The sequence below is a fragment of the Babylonia areolata genome, chromosome 27, assembly GCF_041734735.1.
Source record: "Babylonia areolata isolate BAREFJ2019XMU chromosome 27, ASM4173473v1, whole genome shotgun sequence".
Classification (NCBI taxonomy): domain Eukaryota; kingdom Metazoa; phylum Mollusca; class Gastropoda; order Neogastropoda; family Buccinidae; genus Babylonia; species Babylonia areolata.
Window position 1 is genome coordinate 32174725 of NC_134902.1, and position 19118 is coordinate 32193842.

Consider the following 19118-nt stretch of genomic DNA (forward strand, 5'->3'; position numbering starts at 1 on the left):
CGCACACACACAGATAGATAGATAGAGAGAGAGAGAGAGAGATAAAGACGTCTTTTTTCAATTTTTTTCCCATCGTGAGCTGATTTCTCCATTTCAAACGGTGACTGCCACATTTTGTTATTCATTAACTTAGATGCATGTTCTCGTCTGCAGTGTCTCAGTCTCTATATCGGTGACTGCACTCCAGACGTTTCTGTAGCTCCATCCCAAACTACAATCCACCAGTTCCCAGTCAGTGATAGTCATGACAGTTCTGAACAGATCCTTGTTCTACCTACCGAGTCTGAAGTCGACAACGACCTCCAGTACTCTGTTCCGACATCCAACTCTTTCTCTGTACTCTCTGACGTTGATGACAAGTTGGATACAGATTCTAAAGTGCACACGTCCAACCAAATTGTTCCCAATGTTTTACGCCCTCACAAGCCCCATACTGAATCCAAACTACCACCCCCACTAGACACACTGTCACGCATGACCATTCCTGACACGGAACAACTAGTTTACTGGTTGGCGACTCCACCATTCGCTACATTAATCCTAGACGACTGGTCCCAAGAGGAGAACGGTTATTCAAAATCTGTGTCCCTGGCATGTCTGTTAAAGACCTCCACACCTGGCTTCTCTGTATGCCAGTGATCCCTGACTTGAAATATGTGATGATCCATGCAGGTATCAGCTCCTCTCCCTCGGGCCCTGTATCCATTGAAACGTGGACAGATCTTGCTCTTTTATGTTCCAAAACATTTCCAGTAGCGCATGTATGTTTTAGTTCTCATACTTCCAGCAAAATGTAAACATTCATTTACTAATTCCATACTTCATTCCAATCACAACCTGAAAAGTGTTTGTGAGAAGCAAAAAGTTACTTTTATTGACCATTTTGAAAATTTTGCTGACATATTTTGTCCTAAAACAATTCATTTTCCATCTGCAGATTAGAGAAATGATTTGCCTCTTATGAAAATCATTATGGTAATGTTTTCCCATGAAACCATACATTTTCTTTATGTTCTTACGTAACTCCGAGTTACCGGTGTGTTTTTCTTCAAACTGAAATTTTGACCATTTTACTTTTTTTTACCATGGTGTAACATTCCTGTAGTGAAAGCACACACACACACTTTCACTTACTCGTATGCGTACACAGTAATTCCCCCCCCCCCCCTCCTCCCACTCGATTTTTTTCCTTCCCTCGTCTAATATCACTTACAGTGAAAAGACGTTAAACTAAAGAACGAACGAACAGAGCTGTGCATATTTTTGATAATCATTATTATCACTTTTATGTCAAAGGAGAGAGGAGGGGGCGGTAAATTAAGACTTTTACATCCCCCAAGATAGAGGTACAGTTTGTGGTAAAACCAAAGCAAAACTGTCCATTTTGACAGGGATTCATCAGTCAGTGTTTAGAACTCCCTGGTGAAATGGGATTTAGTTTGAAGATAATGTTGAGCAAATTTATTACCATTTTAACCCCCTCCTCACTTCTCTCTTTCAACACCAATCCCTGACTGTTAATTGTATTGTAGCATTAATGACAAAAGTTAGAACAATTATTGTTCCAAAGATTCCCTTTAAATACTACTCAGCTACACCAAGTGTGTTTGTGTACTTGCATGAGACAGACAGACAGAGAGAGAGAGAGAGAGAGAGAGAGAGAGAGAGAGAGTGTGTAAGGTATATTTTATTTTATTTTTTATTGATATCTGCAATGTGTATTTTTATATCCAAAGTTTTCTTGTATGTCTTCATGTGCTGTTGTCTGTCATTAATAGTGTTAAGCACTATCGTATTTATGTATTGTTTCACGGGAATTGCTTTGGTCACACTTGGTAGTTTGCACCTTATAAATGCTATTATTACTATTTTATACTGCTACTACTATTTTAAAAAAAAATCGTTATTAGTATTATTATTATTGTCATTCTTCTTCTTCTTCTTATTATTAATGTTTTTATTATTATCTTTAAATTTTGTTGTTGTTGGTGTTATAGTGTGCCAGCAGTGTCACCCCCACCACCCACACTCTGCCCCCCTTCCCTCCCCATCCCTTCACCCCCACCCCTCCTTCTTATCTCCCTTCCTGCTCCATCCAAAGTCCAGTCTTTGAGGTCGCGCCGATACCCGCGCCACCCTCCCTCCTTCCACCCTCCCGCACCCCCACTCCCTAGTCGGTGCCTTTGGTCCGTGACACGTGCGGTTACGTGACGTCAGCCGCAATCCCCGTGCTGAGCGGAACATCTCCCCTTCCATGACCGCAGCTGATGTAGATGGCGGGACTTCGGAACGTAAACTAGGGAAAATTTATGCTAATACGAACTTTGATCATGCCGGCCAACAAGCCGAGAGTTGTATTGTCCTGTCTCCCCAATCTCTTTGTGACGTAAACGGGCAAACTTGTCGTCATAGAATGTGTATAGCCAAGTGGGTAAAATTGTAGCAAATCAGATCAGTCTGTTGAATTGGACGAATTGGGATCAAGCAGTGAATCTGTCAGTCATTCACAACGCGTCACTAGGACAAGCAAAGATTAGTTATTTCAGTTCAACTAGTTGGGGGAGTGAGTGCTATAGTTTGCATTAGAATGCACAGTATGTTGTGGGAAGGGATAAAACCAGTCAGCACAGCCAGTTCTTAACTGTCTCCCAGAAAAACTGACTGACACAGGGTGACTGACTGATCAGTGATGTGAGGAGCAAGGAAATTCCTGTTGGGCTGTGAGTACACAACTTGTAATGGTTTTATGTTATGTTGATAACTTAGTTGTGTTGGGAAACTATGTTTTATGTCAGTGGACAGCCAGTTTAAGTTGATCTTGTGGCTTGTGGAAAGAAAAGGGGTTAATGTGTGAAAGCTACCCACTGAGAGAAGTACTGGCCAAAATCTTTTGAGTCCCCCCCCCCCCCAACCCCCTTCTATTTGGTTACAGATATCTTGTTCTGTATTTTTGATGTATTACTTACTTGTTTTGTATATAGTAGGTGGTGTTGGTTCAGTGTGAACTGAACAGATCTATAGGCTAACACATTGTCAGTGTGTGTTGATGGTTTTTCATGTGTGTGTGTGTGCACATGGGGGTAACAGCAAGTGTTGTGGAACACATGTTCGATTTGTTGGTAGTTGTGGTACCATGTGTAGGAGTTGTGCTGTGTGTCAGTGGTTTACTTTGTTCAGACAAAGTGGGAAGGAACATTGTAATTTGATTAATGAGTTGATTAACAATAAGAGAACTGAGGGTCAGTGCTGTGTTGTTGCACATTGCTGTTTACCAGAGATATGTTGGAAGTAATAATTTCCTTACATGTACTTGTGTTGGTGGTATACCTTGTGAAGACAAAGAGATTTGTTTGCTAATGGTAACACACAGTTTAATTGAATGATGGGTAACATGAGTTGGAACACAGGGTTGTATTGGTCAGTGATATGTTTTGTACACAGTATGGTAATTGGTATGTCACTGCTGGTGGCAGGTAAGCTTGATGAAGCTTGTATTTCCTCACATAGATCTATGTGTGAGAGGAGTGCATACTGGTGGACATGTGATGAAAGGTGCTGAGAGGGTATAGGCCTTTTATGTCAGTGATGTCCAGATATTTGAGATTTTATCTGACCTGGGTTTTGGTTGTGTGTTTGTGTTCCAGGTGTGCTGCTTTAGGTGTAGGGTGAACTTTTTACTGTGTGCTGCTTGTAGAAGCTGCTTATAGGTGCTGTTTTAGGTGTAGGGTGAACTTTTTACTGTGTGCTGTATTGTAAAGTAAACACTCTACAAAAACCACTCCATGTGGCCCTGCTATTGATGTGAGGAGAGAGTGAGTGAGTGCATGATTAGTTGATCCTATATCCCCCTGCATAACTCCCCTCACTCTCTTAGAACCGAACACTTTTTACATTGTTATACTCCAATTTGGGAAAATTAAGTAAAAGATTTAAATATTACTAACTCAGACACTGTACCACCACTGTGAAATAAGCCAGCAGTAGCTTGGGTGTGAATTTTATCTGATTTGTAAATTTCAATGAAAACTGAGCTCCCTACTACATTAAAATGTATAGTGTTTGTAATATGCATGCATGCATGCGCGCACGCATGTGTGTGTATGTGTGTGTGTGTGTGTGTGCGCGCGCTCGCTCTAGTATCATTTATTCCTTTGTAGGCAGCATGATCATAGTTCATTTAGGCATGATGATAAACTTTGATAAACATAACTTTTCCTAGAATTGACTTTCATTGACATATCCCTAAAACTGGGCTAACATAATATTGTGTAATTAAAGCATCACTAATTTCAGAAACCTGATTAGACTATATTTTATTTAATACATGTCCCGTTTACAGTAGCTTCAGCGATTTTCCAAAATTTTATGGGTCGTACCTGAAAGCTTGCTTCAGGAGATAACTAACACCATGGTGAATGCTCAGTGACAATTTCTATTTTACACACGTGTATTGGCCGAGTGCCTAAAGTATTATTATCGATTGTCACTAAGAAAGTTGACACATCCTCATTCGTCTTCTGTCATCTGTATTTCAGGGATAAGGTCAGGGCCGATATTTACTGCAGTAGTTTTTCAGTTTTGCTCAAGATGGGGTTATGGTCGTAATATGGCTTTTCTATACCCTCATTAAGCATTTCATTTATTTATTTTACTGTAGGAAGAACCATGTGCTGAACGGTGGTGGCCACTGACTACCGCATTTTCATCACTCTCTGTTCATGTCGTCAATGTAAACCGGAACATGAATGCATACGGACTATTTATAGTAACGGCTATGGCGGCGTCCTATAAACCGGAAAACGGCCTATCGTGAAGTTGTGAATTGGGAAAGGGTGTTTCCCCCAATAAGGATATATTTAGTAACAACTCCAACCAATCAGATAATTGGACTGTTTTCGTCACAAAGCGCGCAATCTAAATCTTCCAGAGCGCCATCTTCCACTCTTCGGGAAGAGTTGTGTGCAAAACAGAAAGATATTAACGGCAAAACAGAGGCAATCGACAAAGGAATTTCAATATTAACAAATTCTCTCGTGTAATGGAAGGGCCAGTGAAACTTGCTGTCACTGACAATGAGTGACTCGGAGTCGGAAAGGTGAGTGTCGAAAAAAAAATTCGTGCCTGGTCAGCGCCAAAAGTATCGTTTGATTCATATCTCGTGTTCATCGTCATATGCAAGACACGATTAATCCGGTTATTTACACACTCAGCAGAATCCTTACGAATCATCATTAGACCCAGTTCTTGTCAATTAACGGTTTGATTAACCCAGCATCAGTATGATGGCAAAAAATAGCATGGCAAAGACGATCGAGATATTCGATGTTCAACTTTAGGTCACGGTGACAACACAATTTCGCAAAAGGTCAGTGCATAAGCTCAGATGGGACGTTGTTTCTGCTTACCATTTTGAGCACCCTTGTAGGGTACGAAACGTTAACAGTGGACTTCATCAGTCACTTTCGGATTGCACCGCCCATCATTTTGCATCATTCATTCGACTGGAGCTGTCCCTCGTAAATTAATGACCTTGGTGATACTGATACTGTTATCACAGCTGAGTCGATGTGCAGACGAGCGGGTTACACCCAACTTGTAGACAAGACATTTCTGAAAATTCTTTTCTTCAGTTCGAGTTCTGTTTTGCGTGACACAAGTCTTGTCCCTGCAAAAGGTGTTCTCAAAAAGAATCGTTGGGAGGTATTTATCTATTTCATACCAGACGCAGATGGTTTATGAAATTAAATGTTATTTAGAAGAAAGAAAAGAAAAAAGTTTGACACATTTACAACCGAAAAGGCTGATCAAGCAAACAACGAACGCCTTGCGACATAAAGTCTAGAATCTGGCTGTTACTTGTAGAATCAGATGCTGACGATCGTGGGTAAGAATATATATATATGCATGACAGCTAACCGTTTTTTACCCCAAGGGAAAGCAATATCGATAATTTTACGTTTGTTTGATTTTGATGGTGCTTTTATTGTTTGGTTTATCCGAAACTGTCTGACCAAAACTGCATGTTTGCGCGTGCTTCAGTTGAGGCAACAGGCATAGCGACCAAGTGCGTTCAACGCTCTGTTAACGTGCTCGTGTGGAAATTTGCGTCACTAACCATGGTGACATGACGACATTAACAGTATTTATGAAATGACGTGTCTATTTACGGAGAGGCAGTTACACTCCAGATAGGGAGCCATCTTGCTGATGTTGATGATAATTTTTGTAACAGTCAGGGATAAAGTTGATTCACTAAAGTTAAAAACATGATCCCTGTGCCGTACTCCTACGGGTACATGCCAAAGCCCTACAGGTGAGGTTGTAATGAAACTAAGTATAAAAATGTTTCTTTTTTTTCCAAAAAAGTTTAACAAGAGCACCAAGATCAAGTTCTGTTTTTTTTTGGAGAAAGCGAATGAATTGTATTTTTAAAAATCAAATAAAAAGCTGGGTATTATAATCGGTGGGGGAAAGGGGTGCAATTTACCAAGCGCCATCAGCTAAAAGAAAAAAGGAAAAAAAGCAAAAAAAAAAAAAAAGAAAAAAAAAGCAAAGTTGTTAAATTCCAATGAGTAAAATATTATTTAAGCTGAAATTAATAAGGGAAAGCAATGGTTTGTCATCATCTCAAGAAAACCATTTTTTATGTCATTCATGCACTGAATCAGTGAATGCAGCCATTGCAGGTAACTTGAGATATTGTTTTTTTTGTTGTTTGTTTTGCTTTTACTTTATTTTGTTCTTGAAATCCTGTAAAAGAAGTTACTACTCAGTTTCAAGTTTGTAGTGCAACAATGCATTATTTAATTATCACAGTTCTAATTGAATCTCTTTTTTTTTTTTCTTTATTATGATTTCTTTTTTTTTCTTTTTACTCATATCATATATCAATATGAAGGCGTGCAGGCCTGACAAGGCCTTTTGCCTGCTTGAAGTGGGGAAGAAAAAGAGAATCCCCACATATGTCTGATGCATTTTTCAACAGTGAGTGCGCAATGCTTGAAAAATCAATAAATATGTAAATGAGTTTTGTATTTAAAATTTTTTAAATGAATATCAAGATAATTTTTAAATGTATTCACTGTTCCTGCGGAAACAACATCTTGTGACAAATTGTTCCAAACATTTGTTACTCTGTTTGTAAAGAAATGTGCAAATCTGTTAGTAAAGATCTCCAAGTAGTGTTAAGCTTCTTCCCTGGATCATCCATAGAGAAGATTTGTTTTTTGTAGCAATCAGAAATGATGGTGGTGGCAGACTTATCAATCTTGTGATGCCTGTTTGCCAGTTGTATAGACATCTATCACTGTGCAATAAGCTGTTTCCAAAGAAAAGGGAACCTCACAGATTCACACAGCACCAGCATGCTGAAAGTAAGAACATTCTTTCCTGAAAAAAGAAGAAAAAAACAGCAACAAAAAAACACAAAAAAACCACAAAAAAACTACATGTGTACAACTGACAAAGTGGGGAGAGGATGGATTAGTATGGAAATTGGGAATCTATAATGGTGGTGATCAGAACTTAAAACTGTCTTTGAAATCTATTACTGAAGATTGGAAAAAAGTTTCACTGATCATTCTTTGGCTAAAACTGCAAAGACACATGCTAAAAGAATAAAATTATTTTAAAAAAAAGAAAAAAAAGGCACTTATAATCATGTGTGATGCTTTTTCCTCACCATGTGAAACATTTTGATTTAGATGTAGAACTGATCATACCTATAATTTAAGTCAGATTTACTGCACCTTTAAAAAGCAGTAAAATGTTGTCTTTATTCTCAGATGTCTATAAAGGATTTGGATAGCCAGTGGTTGAAAGCATTGGACTTTCAGTCAGAATGTCTTGGGCTCTATCCTGGTATTGGTGCATGGTAGGGTGAGGGTGTAGTTTTTTTTTCTGATCTCCCAGGTCAATATATGTGCAGACCTGATAGTACCTTAATCCCCTTTGTGTACATATACACACAAAAAATCATAATGCATAAAAGATTACTGATCACTAAATCAATGTGTTGGCATGATCTATGAAAACACAAACATACCCAGCAAGCAAAACCCGGCCCAAATTAAAAAAAAAGCAATATAACTGACTATGGTGGGTACATTACTACATAAATCTGCTTCGTGTAAAAAAAATCTAACACACTTAAAAGATTCCTACTCAGTGTTCTGATGATTTATGTAAACACAAACATATCCAGCAATCAACCCCCCCCCCTTCCCCCCCCCCCCCCCCCCAAAAAAAAAAGAAAACAAAGGAAGAAAGGGGGGGAAAGGAATATAGCTACCTATAGCGGGTTAAAACCTAGAGATAATAGTCCTACTTGTAAAGCCCTCTTGGATGGAGAATGTGGGATTTGCCACTGAAATGACTGATGAATCGAGAAAAAAGAATCTAACATTTTACATAAATCATAAAGAATTCAAGAGATCAAGATTTTGTCAATTTGGAATTTATTGTTATATGCGTGCGCTTGCTCACACACACACACACACACACACACACACATCAGACGATTCCATGGCAGTTTATGGATATAACACAACTAGTCTTAACTTGGATTATTTTTTACTGTTCAGAACAAAATTTGTGACTAAGTTGAAATACATGTTAATTTCAATGCACATCATATTCACTTGTTTTGGGGGGTTGATGGTTGTGTTTGTTTCAGTATACTGTGAATTTGTTTCTTTTCTCACTTGCTCATAAGAGTACCAATTCTAGCAAGAAGAGAAAAATTCATGAGTATTTGTACTGCGTAGTTGGCATCTGACATCTATATTCATCCAAGAACGAAAAAAAAAAGAAGAAAAAAAGAATCTGTATTAGTGTATACTTTTTCAATTTCAGCCTATTTGATAACATAACTATAAACTATGATATATATATATATATATATATATATATATATATATATATGTAGGTGGGTTGTGAAAGTAAAGTGAATTGTTGAATAGTCTGTTGAAGAATTTCAGCTCTGTTGATTTATAGTATTTTATTGAATTAAATTGCAGGTGCAAAGTGTCATGTACATATACCCAATACACTCCCCCCCCCCCCCCCCCAAAAAAAAATGTGTTTGTTTCATAAGGTCTGATGGAAGGGGGTACTGCAGTAGTGATGAGGAAACTGATGATGCAGAACCGCTGGACCATGACTACAACTTGCCACAGGTGAAGGGCAAGAAGGTTGTCAATCGTGGCAAGTGGACAAAAGAGGAGGTGATTTTAAAATGCCCTCCCCTAACCCACCGCTTTACCTGTATCAGTTATCACCTGAATGATGTTACATAGCGTTTGTAAAAATGTATACGCTGATTTTGCTGTATTTATTGTTTGTATGGTTTATTTGTGGGACATGTATCGGTGTATGCTGCGCTTTCAGATTCTGAGATTCAGCTTCATGGAAAATTTACGAGATTGTCCTGCTGTGTTTAGAATTTTGTCCTGATAAGTGATATATTCTATAACTTATCAGTTAATGTGTATATTGATTAATTGTTTTTGACTCATGTGCATAAACATAGTGAGTATTTGTGATCGCCTGGTTGTAGAACTTTGTGTGTATGTGTGTGTGTGTGTGTGCTTCCATGGTGAACTTAAACATTAATATTGATTTTAGTCATATTGTTCATTGTTGGTGATTCTTTAACAAATAAGTGTGTGTGTGTGTGTGTGTGTGTGTGTGTGTGTGTGTGTGTGTGTGTGTGTGTAAACATATTACCATTTCATTTAATGAATAAGTGATAACTAAGAACATTTTTTTTCTTTGCCAGTTTTTTCTGCATTAAAAAAAAAAATCTTCTGTTTTTAGCTGAGTTACAGAAAAACTAATACCATGGCCCATCAGCATTCACAACACACACTTTCTTAAGTAGACATTGGTGCCAGTTCATGTTATGTTGTGTTTATTTATTATCTGTAACTTCGTTTGAAACAACAATAACAAAAGAGGAAAATAAAATGCTTGAAATTGATACATGTATTATCTGCAGTATCATGGCATATTTCAAACACCCAGTTTGATAATTTTCAGTCACCATCACTTTGTACAAACTGAACACTCAAAGACCAAATGACAAATTAAAACAAAGAAACAAACAAACATGAAATCAAAATCATTCCAAAATGAAGATGGCATGATTGTATATCTTGGCCTTTTTCTTTTGTTAAATGAAAATTGACATTTTGATAGTAAGTAATGGTCTTGCTTGCAGAATGATAAAATATATAATGATATATTTGTCAATACTGATGATAGGAACAGTTGATTTACTTGGCCTGCAGAACAGTACTGCTGTACACACACACACACACATATATATATATATATGTGTGTGTGTGTGTGTAATTACCATGATCCTGTCTGTGTCTATGGATATATATCTGTTGTTTTGGAGATAAGAAATGTCTGTGTGCATGCCATCTATGTTTTCAATGCTACATGCCCTTTCATTACTGTTGCAATGACATAATTTTATTTCCATGCTGTTGCATGAACATGCTTGTGAAGAGTGTACATAAAAGATATCTGAAGTGGATGGGATGTTTCCTTCATCCCAAGCAGGACGAGAAGTTACGGAAAGTAGTGGAGGCCAAAGGTCTGCACGACTGGAAGGCTGTCTCCAGCTACTTCCAAGACCGCACGGACATCCAGTGTCAGCATCGCTGGCACAAGGTCCTCAATCCTGACCTCATCAAGGGACCCTGGACAAAAGAGGTGGGACTTCCTTGTGTTACTTTCCTGGACAGCCAGTCCTTCCAGTTACAGAATAAATGATGTGCCATCCAAGGAAAATAAAAGAGTGGACCTAACGATGCTTGCTATGGGAAAAGAAGTGGATTCCTGTGCTGTCAATACTGTATATATATATTCATGAGCATTAGATTTTGATCTTAATGAGACAGATAGCCTAAACTAGCAGTTTTGCCAGTACAGATGAAATCAGTGGGTGTTTGCAGTTTGCTGTTTGTATGTCACTTGTGTGCATGATGTATTGGACAAAGAAACAGAGCGACTATACACATCTTTCGGCTTCAGTTTCCTCTTTTGGTCAACTGTACATGGTGATCGCTTTCAGGATCCCTGCTTTTTTCTTTTTTTTCTTTTAAAGAACAATTTCCCCCACATTATGAATGACTTACATGTTTTCTATTTTATTAAATGTTTTTAAAGGAGTTAAAGTGTAAGGATGTTTTGTGTATTATAGGAGGACAACAAAGTGATTCACCTGGTGCAGGAATACGGACCGAAACGCTGGACTCTCATCTCTAAGCACTTGAAGGGGCGCACTGGCAAGCAGTGTCGTGAACGGTAATTGGTGCCTTATTAACTGAATGGAAAACTCAGATGGGGCAGGTAATGTGTTTTCAAAAGTATTTGCCTGACTTTTAACATAGCACAGTTGTGTCAACAGCTAAAGGCACTGAGTTGAATTTATATCAAGAGTCTGTAAAGGTGATGGCGTAAATAAAATTTTTTGATAAGTCATGAGTCCAAGAAACATAGGCATATGTGACACAGCACGTGAAAATCCGGCTAAAGTCATATCCAGCGATTCTTAGCTGTACACAAAAACAAGTGGTTAGGGTCAAAATTATGAAGAGTGGGATTTTTATAGATATTGTATCGTCAAAGTCTTATCTTTACTGTCGGTAAGTATCTTTGCACAAAACATCCTGGAACTGTAGTATTTTCAATGTTTTCAGGTGCATGCCTGTCAAAACCATGTAGAAAAATACTGCACTCTTTTGCCCTATTTCAGTTGCATGCTGAAAGCAACAAAGACGGGGAAATTCCGGTCTGTGAAGTAATAAATGGAAATAAGCAGTGAACAGACATTAACCGTCTCCCCCAGACCTTCTGAATCAAGACAGCGTATGAATGTAGTCCGTTTTCAACGGTTTTACTGGCTACCCTCCGTAAGTTGCAACTTCTCTTTTGTTTCTGCCAACAAGCAAAGCCATGGTTTATGCGCGATTCCTGCTGAACAACAACAACAACAAAAAAAAGTGACAAAAGGAAGGTGATGGGGGAGTTAACAGTACTGATATAAATCTGATACATATATTTTTGATCATCATCTGATACTACTGTTTTTTGAACCCAAGTTGTGTGCTGTAAACAAAACGATTCAGTTTTCAACCAGCCCATATCCATCTTCATTTCATTGGTTTAAGATCATTATTTAGATCTGTCAAAGTTTCAAACTTCCTCTATGCTTGTTGTGACTTTTTGGCTTTAATAACGTGTAACAAAAATGCCAAAAGCAAATTCTGGTGAAACATTTTCAGCAGACACTCTGGGCAAGTCCATTTCTTTAGACGATTTGTGATTGGCGGATCAAACGCGCATTTCCACTCCGAACAATACAAGATTTTCTTGTGCTCGGGAGCGTGCGGATTTGCCCACGGCCCAGTGTGTGTGTTTATGTATGTGTGTGTGTGTGTGCACGCATGCATGTGTTTTTGCGCACACTCACCATGTTTTTCACACTTAAGGGAAAACAAGTGTGCACGCAAACATACACACACACACACACACACACACAGACACACTTTAATATCACTCAGATACACAAACATATACACACAAACGCTCATAAACCGCAAACGTATGTACACTTGGGCACACATGCACATATACACACGGGTACACATGTACACATGTGAGCATGCACAAAACACACAAACATGCACTCTTGTACATGTGCGTGCACACACGCACATACACACACACATGCATGCACGCACTCTCACTTCCTCAACCACTTTCACACACGATCTCCATCCTTGTCAAGACACTGGAGCCGTTGGTAATGCTGCATACAAACGACATGATCATCACTTCAGTTGTAACAGTCAGTGGATTTGCGCTGCCAGGCCATAGAGATTGATAAACTTTTAGAAGGTATACAAAAGTAAAAAAATGATAAATTGCGACTTTAGCCGTGTTTTCGCGTTCTGCGTCACATATATACACTCGGATGTTAACCCTTTCGCTGCCAGGAGAATAAGATTTAAGTGAAATCTATTTGCCAGGGTTTTTTCACAAAAAACGGGTATAAATTTTCCAAAAATTCTGTGCTCTTTGTTATTGGAGAAAGACCCATAAAAGTATATATTTTCTGAAAGGTAAATGAATAAAGAATACAAAACACATGCTGTTTTCCCATTTTATATATTTTTAGTGACATGTTGTTGTTTTGAAATCAGTGTTTTGTTTTTTGTCACATTTTCAACTTGTTCATTACAAACATTAGTCAGGTAATTTGCACAAAAACATCATATTTTCTGGACAAATGGATATCTGCAAACACAAAGTCATACTAGAACAACCACAATATATATATATATATTTTTAAGAGATAGATACACAATACATTGTGACTTCTCCAAGTGATAAGATGGATGTGAGGCCACGCCCCCTCAGTCTCCACCCCCCTTCCTCCTCACCCCTCTCACACGGTCACTTGATTCAGTTCTCATCAGACTGCGTTGGCTGCGTGCCAAGAATATCGCTCTGCTGCTAATTCGGTCATCTGTCGTCTGCTAACAGCTGTACAGCTGACATCACTCACTGACAGTTGCATCTTGGCCACTCTCTTGATTGCTCCCTTTATTTTCTATCAGATGGTCCTATAAATGTTCATCTCTATCTTCTCCTTCGAATTTACGCTTCAGTTCTTTCTGAGCATCAGCTAATGAAAGAAATCATTTTTGATTTAGTTCGTCACGATCGCATGTCTTGAGCACGGCGTCAGTCCGACATTTTGTTGAGCGAGCGAGGAGAGAAGTCAGGCAAACACTTGGACAGTGACCCAACCAAAACGTTCAAATAAAGGACTGCTTCATGACGTAGATGGGGTTTCTAGCTATGAATAGAATCTAGAGAGATTCCCCAGGCTAAAGCTACCACTATTTTTGCCAAGGAAGTGAATGCAAACCAGGGAAAAGTCAGAATATTTCGATGACGAGTTATCTCGTCATGCAGGCAGCGAAGCATACATGCTTGCCATGACGAGTTATCTCGTCATGCAGGCAGCCTAGGGGTTAAGATGGATGAATAAACACATACATGACAACCTACATGTGTACATATAACATATACGCACACTAGCACATAAAGAAACACATACCCTGAACTGTTGTCAGTTGAAGGTTGAAAGAAATGATCATTTGTAAATCATAGTTTTATTTAATTTAATTTATTTTTATTTTTTAAATTTTGTAAAGAAATAAATATCAGAGCTGCAGGTATTGATATGTGTGAGAAATAAACTGAAGATTTATTGCGCAGTTTAGTTATATTGTCCAAGAGGTGGATGCAATGGCTGAGTGGTCATCTGCTTTGGATTACAATCCCGAAAATCTGTGTAAAATGTAATTACAAAAAAAAAAAAAGGCTGGCAGCAGCTGTTTTGACAAAGACAGACACTTTTCTGATACCTACCTTCAATGCTGATGTTTCATGCTGATGATTTATGAATACTAAATGAAAGATATTGTATTCAGTGTCACTTTGGCAGGTTTTGATATATATGACCAACATACACCACATCTGAAAGTGTAATGAGTGCACATTGGAGCTGTTGCCAACAAACGTTGAAATGTGCTTGAAGAACTGTACAACAGAAGTATGAAAACTTACTAAAAAAAAAAAAGAAACTCTTTTTTTTGTTGTATCGTTGTGTCATACATTTAATCCCTCCATGGAGCAGCGTATTTGTTTCCCTTTCACTGTGTTCTATTTATCATACATCCATAGGTGCAACATAAACATGATCTGTATGTCTGCAGGTGGCACAACCATCTGAATCCCAACATCAAGAAGACAGCTTGGACAGAGGAGGAGGATCGCCTCATTTACCAGCTTCATCGTCGGCTTGGCAACCGTTGGGCTGAGATAGCAAAGTATTTGCCTGGCAGGTATGCTGTGAACAGGAAGAGAGAGATTTATGTAACTTTGCTCATGAAATTTTTGAAAAATAATTTCCTGTTACTTTGGTGTGTTATGGATGAAGAGGTTTTGAGACTTGTACAGTAGTGTTCTTATTTTGAAAAGCCTTGGGATAGCCCCAATATTGAGCTGGTCTTTGATTTAAGGTGCCTGACAGGTTTACAGTTACAGTAATTCACAAAACATCTCCTTTACAATGATTTACAGTAATACCTCCTTTATCGTAATTTACAATAATGTCTCCTTGTTTTATCTTTTCTGGTGAATTGCTATGTTAATGTTGTCTGCTCAGTACATTGATACTGAGTTTGTTTTACAGTATTTTCTGATCTTTTCTGGTGAATTGCTATGTGAATGTTGTCTGCTCAGTACATTGATACTGAGTTTGTTTTGCAGTATTTTCTGATGCGTAAATTAGGCTGCACTGAGATCAAATCTTTATTTAGTCCTGCAACTCTGTTCCCTTTACTTTTATTAGAAACAAAAAAATGTTCAGTATCAGAACAGCGCTAGAACAGATAACAGCCCATTTGACATTAGTGCATACTGTTGTGCATACACTGCAGTGGAAAGATAAAACAAATGGTACATACACAGCAATATGTATTATTTACATAGGATTGCTGGTAACCCCCCCCCCCCCCCCAAAAAAAAAAAAACAACCCCAAAAAAACAAAAACAAAGGAAAATAGTTTATTTTCTTTGCTTGTAGTGCTTCAGAAAACATGAGAACATACCCAGCATGCACCCCCCTGAAAACTGAGTGAGACTTCCTACATGGTGGGGGTAAAAATTGTCATACATGTAAAAGCTCACTCGTGTACATACATACAGGAGAACATGGGCACACACATATTATTCATGCATAAACTTATGTGCTCCATCAAAAAAAAAAAAAAAAAAAAAAAAAAAAAAAATCAACTACTCACAGACAAGTGATATATTAACTTAATACGGGAATGAAGTATTCATGCCAAGGCTAGTACAATGATAGATGATTCAAAGTTCATTGCAACTTTGAATATGTTTTAGAGATATGTATTAAAAAAAAAAAGATTAAAAAAAATTTATTGGGGAAAAATCTGTATAATCACATGCCTTGATTAGGTTATTTGTTGACATTTATTTTGATTGTTTCCTTTTTTTCCTTCAGCCATAAAAATGAGGATGGAATGAGAGGAAGCAGAAATTCTTCCCTTTTTGACTCACTTGTGTAAACAAAGTGAGTCTATGTTTTAACCTGGTGTTCGGTTGTGTGTGTGTGTGTGTCCGTGTGTCTGTGTGTCCGTGGTAAACTTTAACATTGACATTTTCTCTGCAAATACTTTGGCAGTTGACACCAAATTTGGCATAACAATAGGAAAAATTCAGTTCTTTGCAGTCATCTTGTTTAAAACAATATTGCACCTCTGGGATGGGCACAAAAAAAATAAAAAAAGAAGCCTAATTATATGCAAACTGCATTTACTGTTATATTTATATTTTTTGTATTCTCTAAACTTGGCACTTTGACCTCTTATTCTGACACAACAACAAGAGGAGTCATTATTATCATTTCTGTTCAAACAGGAACTTCTTTTGCTAAGCATGGAATTTTTATTTATTTTGCAAACGTTTTGGTGCAGATAGTAAAAAAGGGAAATTACTCTGCAATTAATGCTAGGGGACTTAATTTATCACAAGTGAGTCTTGAAGGCCTTGCCTCTCTTGCTATTTTTATTATTATTATTTTTAATGCCTTAATGATGGTAGTCCACCTATCTTGATGTCAAACAAGAATTCATATCTGTGTTTCCTCTGTGAACTACCATTTTGATCCTGATTTATTTATTTATTTTTTTGGTGTGTGTGGTCCAGGACGGACAACGCAATTAAGAATCACTGGAACTCCACCATGAAGCGGAAGTATGAGAGTGAGGAGATTGTGGACCGCAGCAGCAGCAGTATGATGCCGCTGTACAATCACTCGTACCCCTCCACCTCTTCCCACCATCGCATGCACAATGTGCAGCCAGTTCACCTGTTCCAGAACAACCATGCACCTTCGGTGAGTGGATAAATTTGGCACTGGGAGAGGATATATCATGTCCTCTTGTGTTAATTGAATAAAGACAAGACAAAAAAATGTGGGGGATGAGGGTGGGGGTGTAGGGATGGGGGCAGCATTGATGCATTTATAGCAAGAAAAGTTGTGTCCTCAGTTCATTGAATAAGGTAAAGACCGAAAACAAGGGGTTGCTGGTAGGGGGGAGGGTTGGGGTGGGGTGGGGGGACATTTATAGAAAAGTTAGCAAGTAAAATTTTTGCAAAGTCACCAGCCACTGCAGCAGTCGTCAGCATTGTGGATTGATGTGTGTGGGGGGGAGGACATACGTTCAATCCCATCAGTGGCAAATCATAGCACACATGCTTTTAGTAAATTCTTGAGAAAATTTTGAAGAATTATGGACCTCTTCAAATTGGTTAGCAGATTTGATCGTGTGTGTGTGTGTAGATATGATCAGTCTCTTTTGTTAAGAAGTTACCAGATATTTAAATGTCTCTGAGAGGAAAATAATGTCACAACATGTCCTTTGCCATAGTGATTTCAGTTAAAGTTTTCTGCATTTTGAAGAATATTAGTAAATTATTAGTAGATAGCAACTACCAAATGAAAATATGATGTCAGCTGATCTGTATTCCTCATTATTTCCATTTGTGTTTTGCAGTACTATACTGTTATTTTTACATGGCTGCCACTCCCATTTTCCCATCTGGAAGATTGAATTCCTTACTGTAGAAATGTTGTTAACTGGAAATTCTCTATGTTCATAATAAAGATGTATGTCCTTATCATATAGAGAAACAATGACAGATTTTGATACAAAGATGTCTGCTTGTACATGAACAGTATATGAATCTGAATGACATTGGGAAATCACAAAATGATGTTGAGATTTGAATCCTGTGCATCATGATAAGGAATTCATGAATTTAGAAAACCACTGCAAGTAAGTTTGCTTTTTCCCTTCAGAGCTAGACAGTAAAGGAGCGTAACACAGGAATTTCTACATCTGCAGTTGTTGCTTTGCAATAGAGTTATGTCTACAGTAGCACCCTGATCTCCATTCAGTTTATAATATTTTCAACATTTGGCAGTGGCGCCCCTGTTGCTTTAGGTGTTATTCATTTAATGACAGTTGCATTTTTGTCCATTTTCTCACCAGCATTCCAAGTCAATCAGCTTGAAACAGAGTGAGTACTTTTTGTGTATGCATACACGTGTGTCTTTGTTATCTGGTATTCAGAACCTTTGGTCTCACATGCCAGTAGTTGAATCCAAATTTTTGTTTTAAATAGCCGAGTGGTTAAAATGTTGGACTTTCAGTCTGAGGGTCCTTGGTTTGAATCTCAGAAGTGGCACCTGGTGGGTAAAGGTTGGAGATTTTTCCAGCCTCCCAGATTAACATAATATGCAGACCTGCATGTGTCTGAACCCCTTTCGTGTGTATACGCTCACAGATCAGATATGGACACTGAAGATCATGTAATCCATGTCAGCGTTTGGTGGTTTATGGAAACAAGAACATACCCAGCATGTTACATGTCTGAGTGTGTATGTGTGTGTGCCTGAAATGTGATTGAATGACACAGGAAATGAATGATGAGTGCCCTGCAATGATAGCCGTTAGTTGGCTCTACCTAGGTTGCCAACCTGTTGTGTAAATGACCCTGTGTTTGTAAAGCGCATAGAGCTTGGGTCTCCAACTGAGGATAGGCACTATATAAGTATCCATATTATTCATTCATTCATTCATCATTTATAAATGTATATGAGGAAAAGTGTGCGAATGGAGGACAACCTGAAATCGTCATTTTCAGAAACAGCAGGGTTTATCATGTTGACGATATCTTCTTTCTCTCTTGTTACAGCATTGATTACTTGTCATATATTCACACCTGACCCCCACTGAGTTGTATTATAGATAAAGACATACAGAGCATATATTTGACTGTTAGAAGAATAGATGTTTGAAAGTGGACTGTACTTTGAATTTCTAGACACACATGTGTTTTTAAGACAGACTAGTAAGACTTAGGACTGGGTTTTGCCAGTTATGTGTTCATCCTATAGAAGAACGTTCAATGAAAATACCAATATCCTGTCTTCAAGATGA

General features: G+C 38.1%; 1 protein-coding gene across 3 annotated transcripts in view; it reads left to right on the top strand.

Annotated features, from left to right (window-relative positions):
• The first annotated feature begins 4931 nt into the window (after nt 1-4931).
• LOC143301158 (myb-related protein A-like) overlaps nt 4932-19118 on the top strand; it is a 40318-nt gene continuing 26131 nt past the window's right edge. For 2 of the 3 annotated variants that reach the window (XM_076615238.1, XM_076615240.1), the window contains exons 1-7: nt 4932-5095; nt 9095-9224; nt 10570-10722; nt 11213-11316; nt 14802-14930; nt 16819-17008; nt 18168-18195. In XM_076615238.1, the coding sequence (XP_076471353.1) occupies nt 5073-5095; nt 9095-9224; nt 10570-10722; nt 11213-11316; nt 14802-14930; nt 16819-17008; nt 18168-18195 (757 nt within the window). In that variant the 5' untranslated portion in view covers nt 4932-5072. The remainder of the gene's footprint in view (nt 5096-9094; nt 9225-10569; nt 10723-11212; nt 11317-14801; nt 14931-16818; nt 17009-18167; nt 18196-19118) is intronic. The other variant, XM_076615239.1, reaches the window with a different exon arrangement.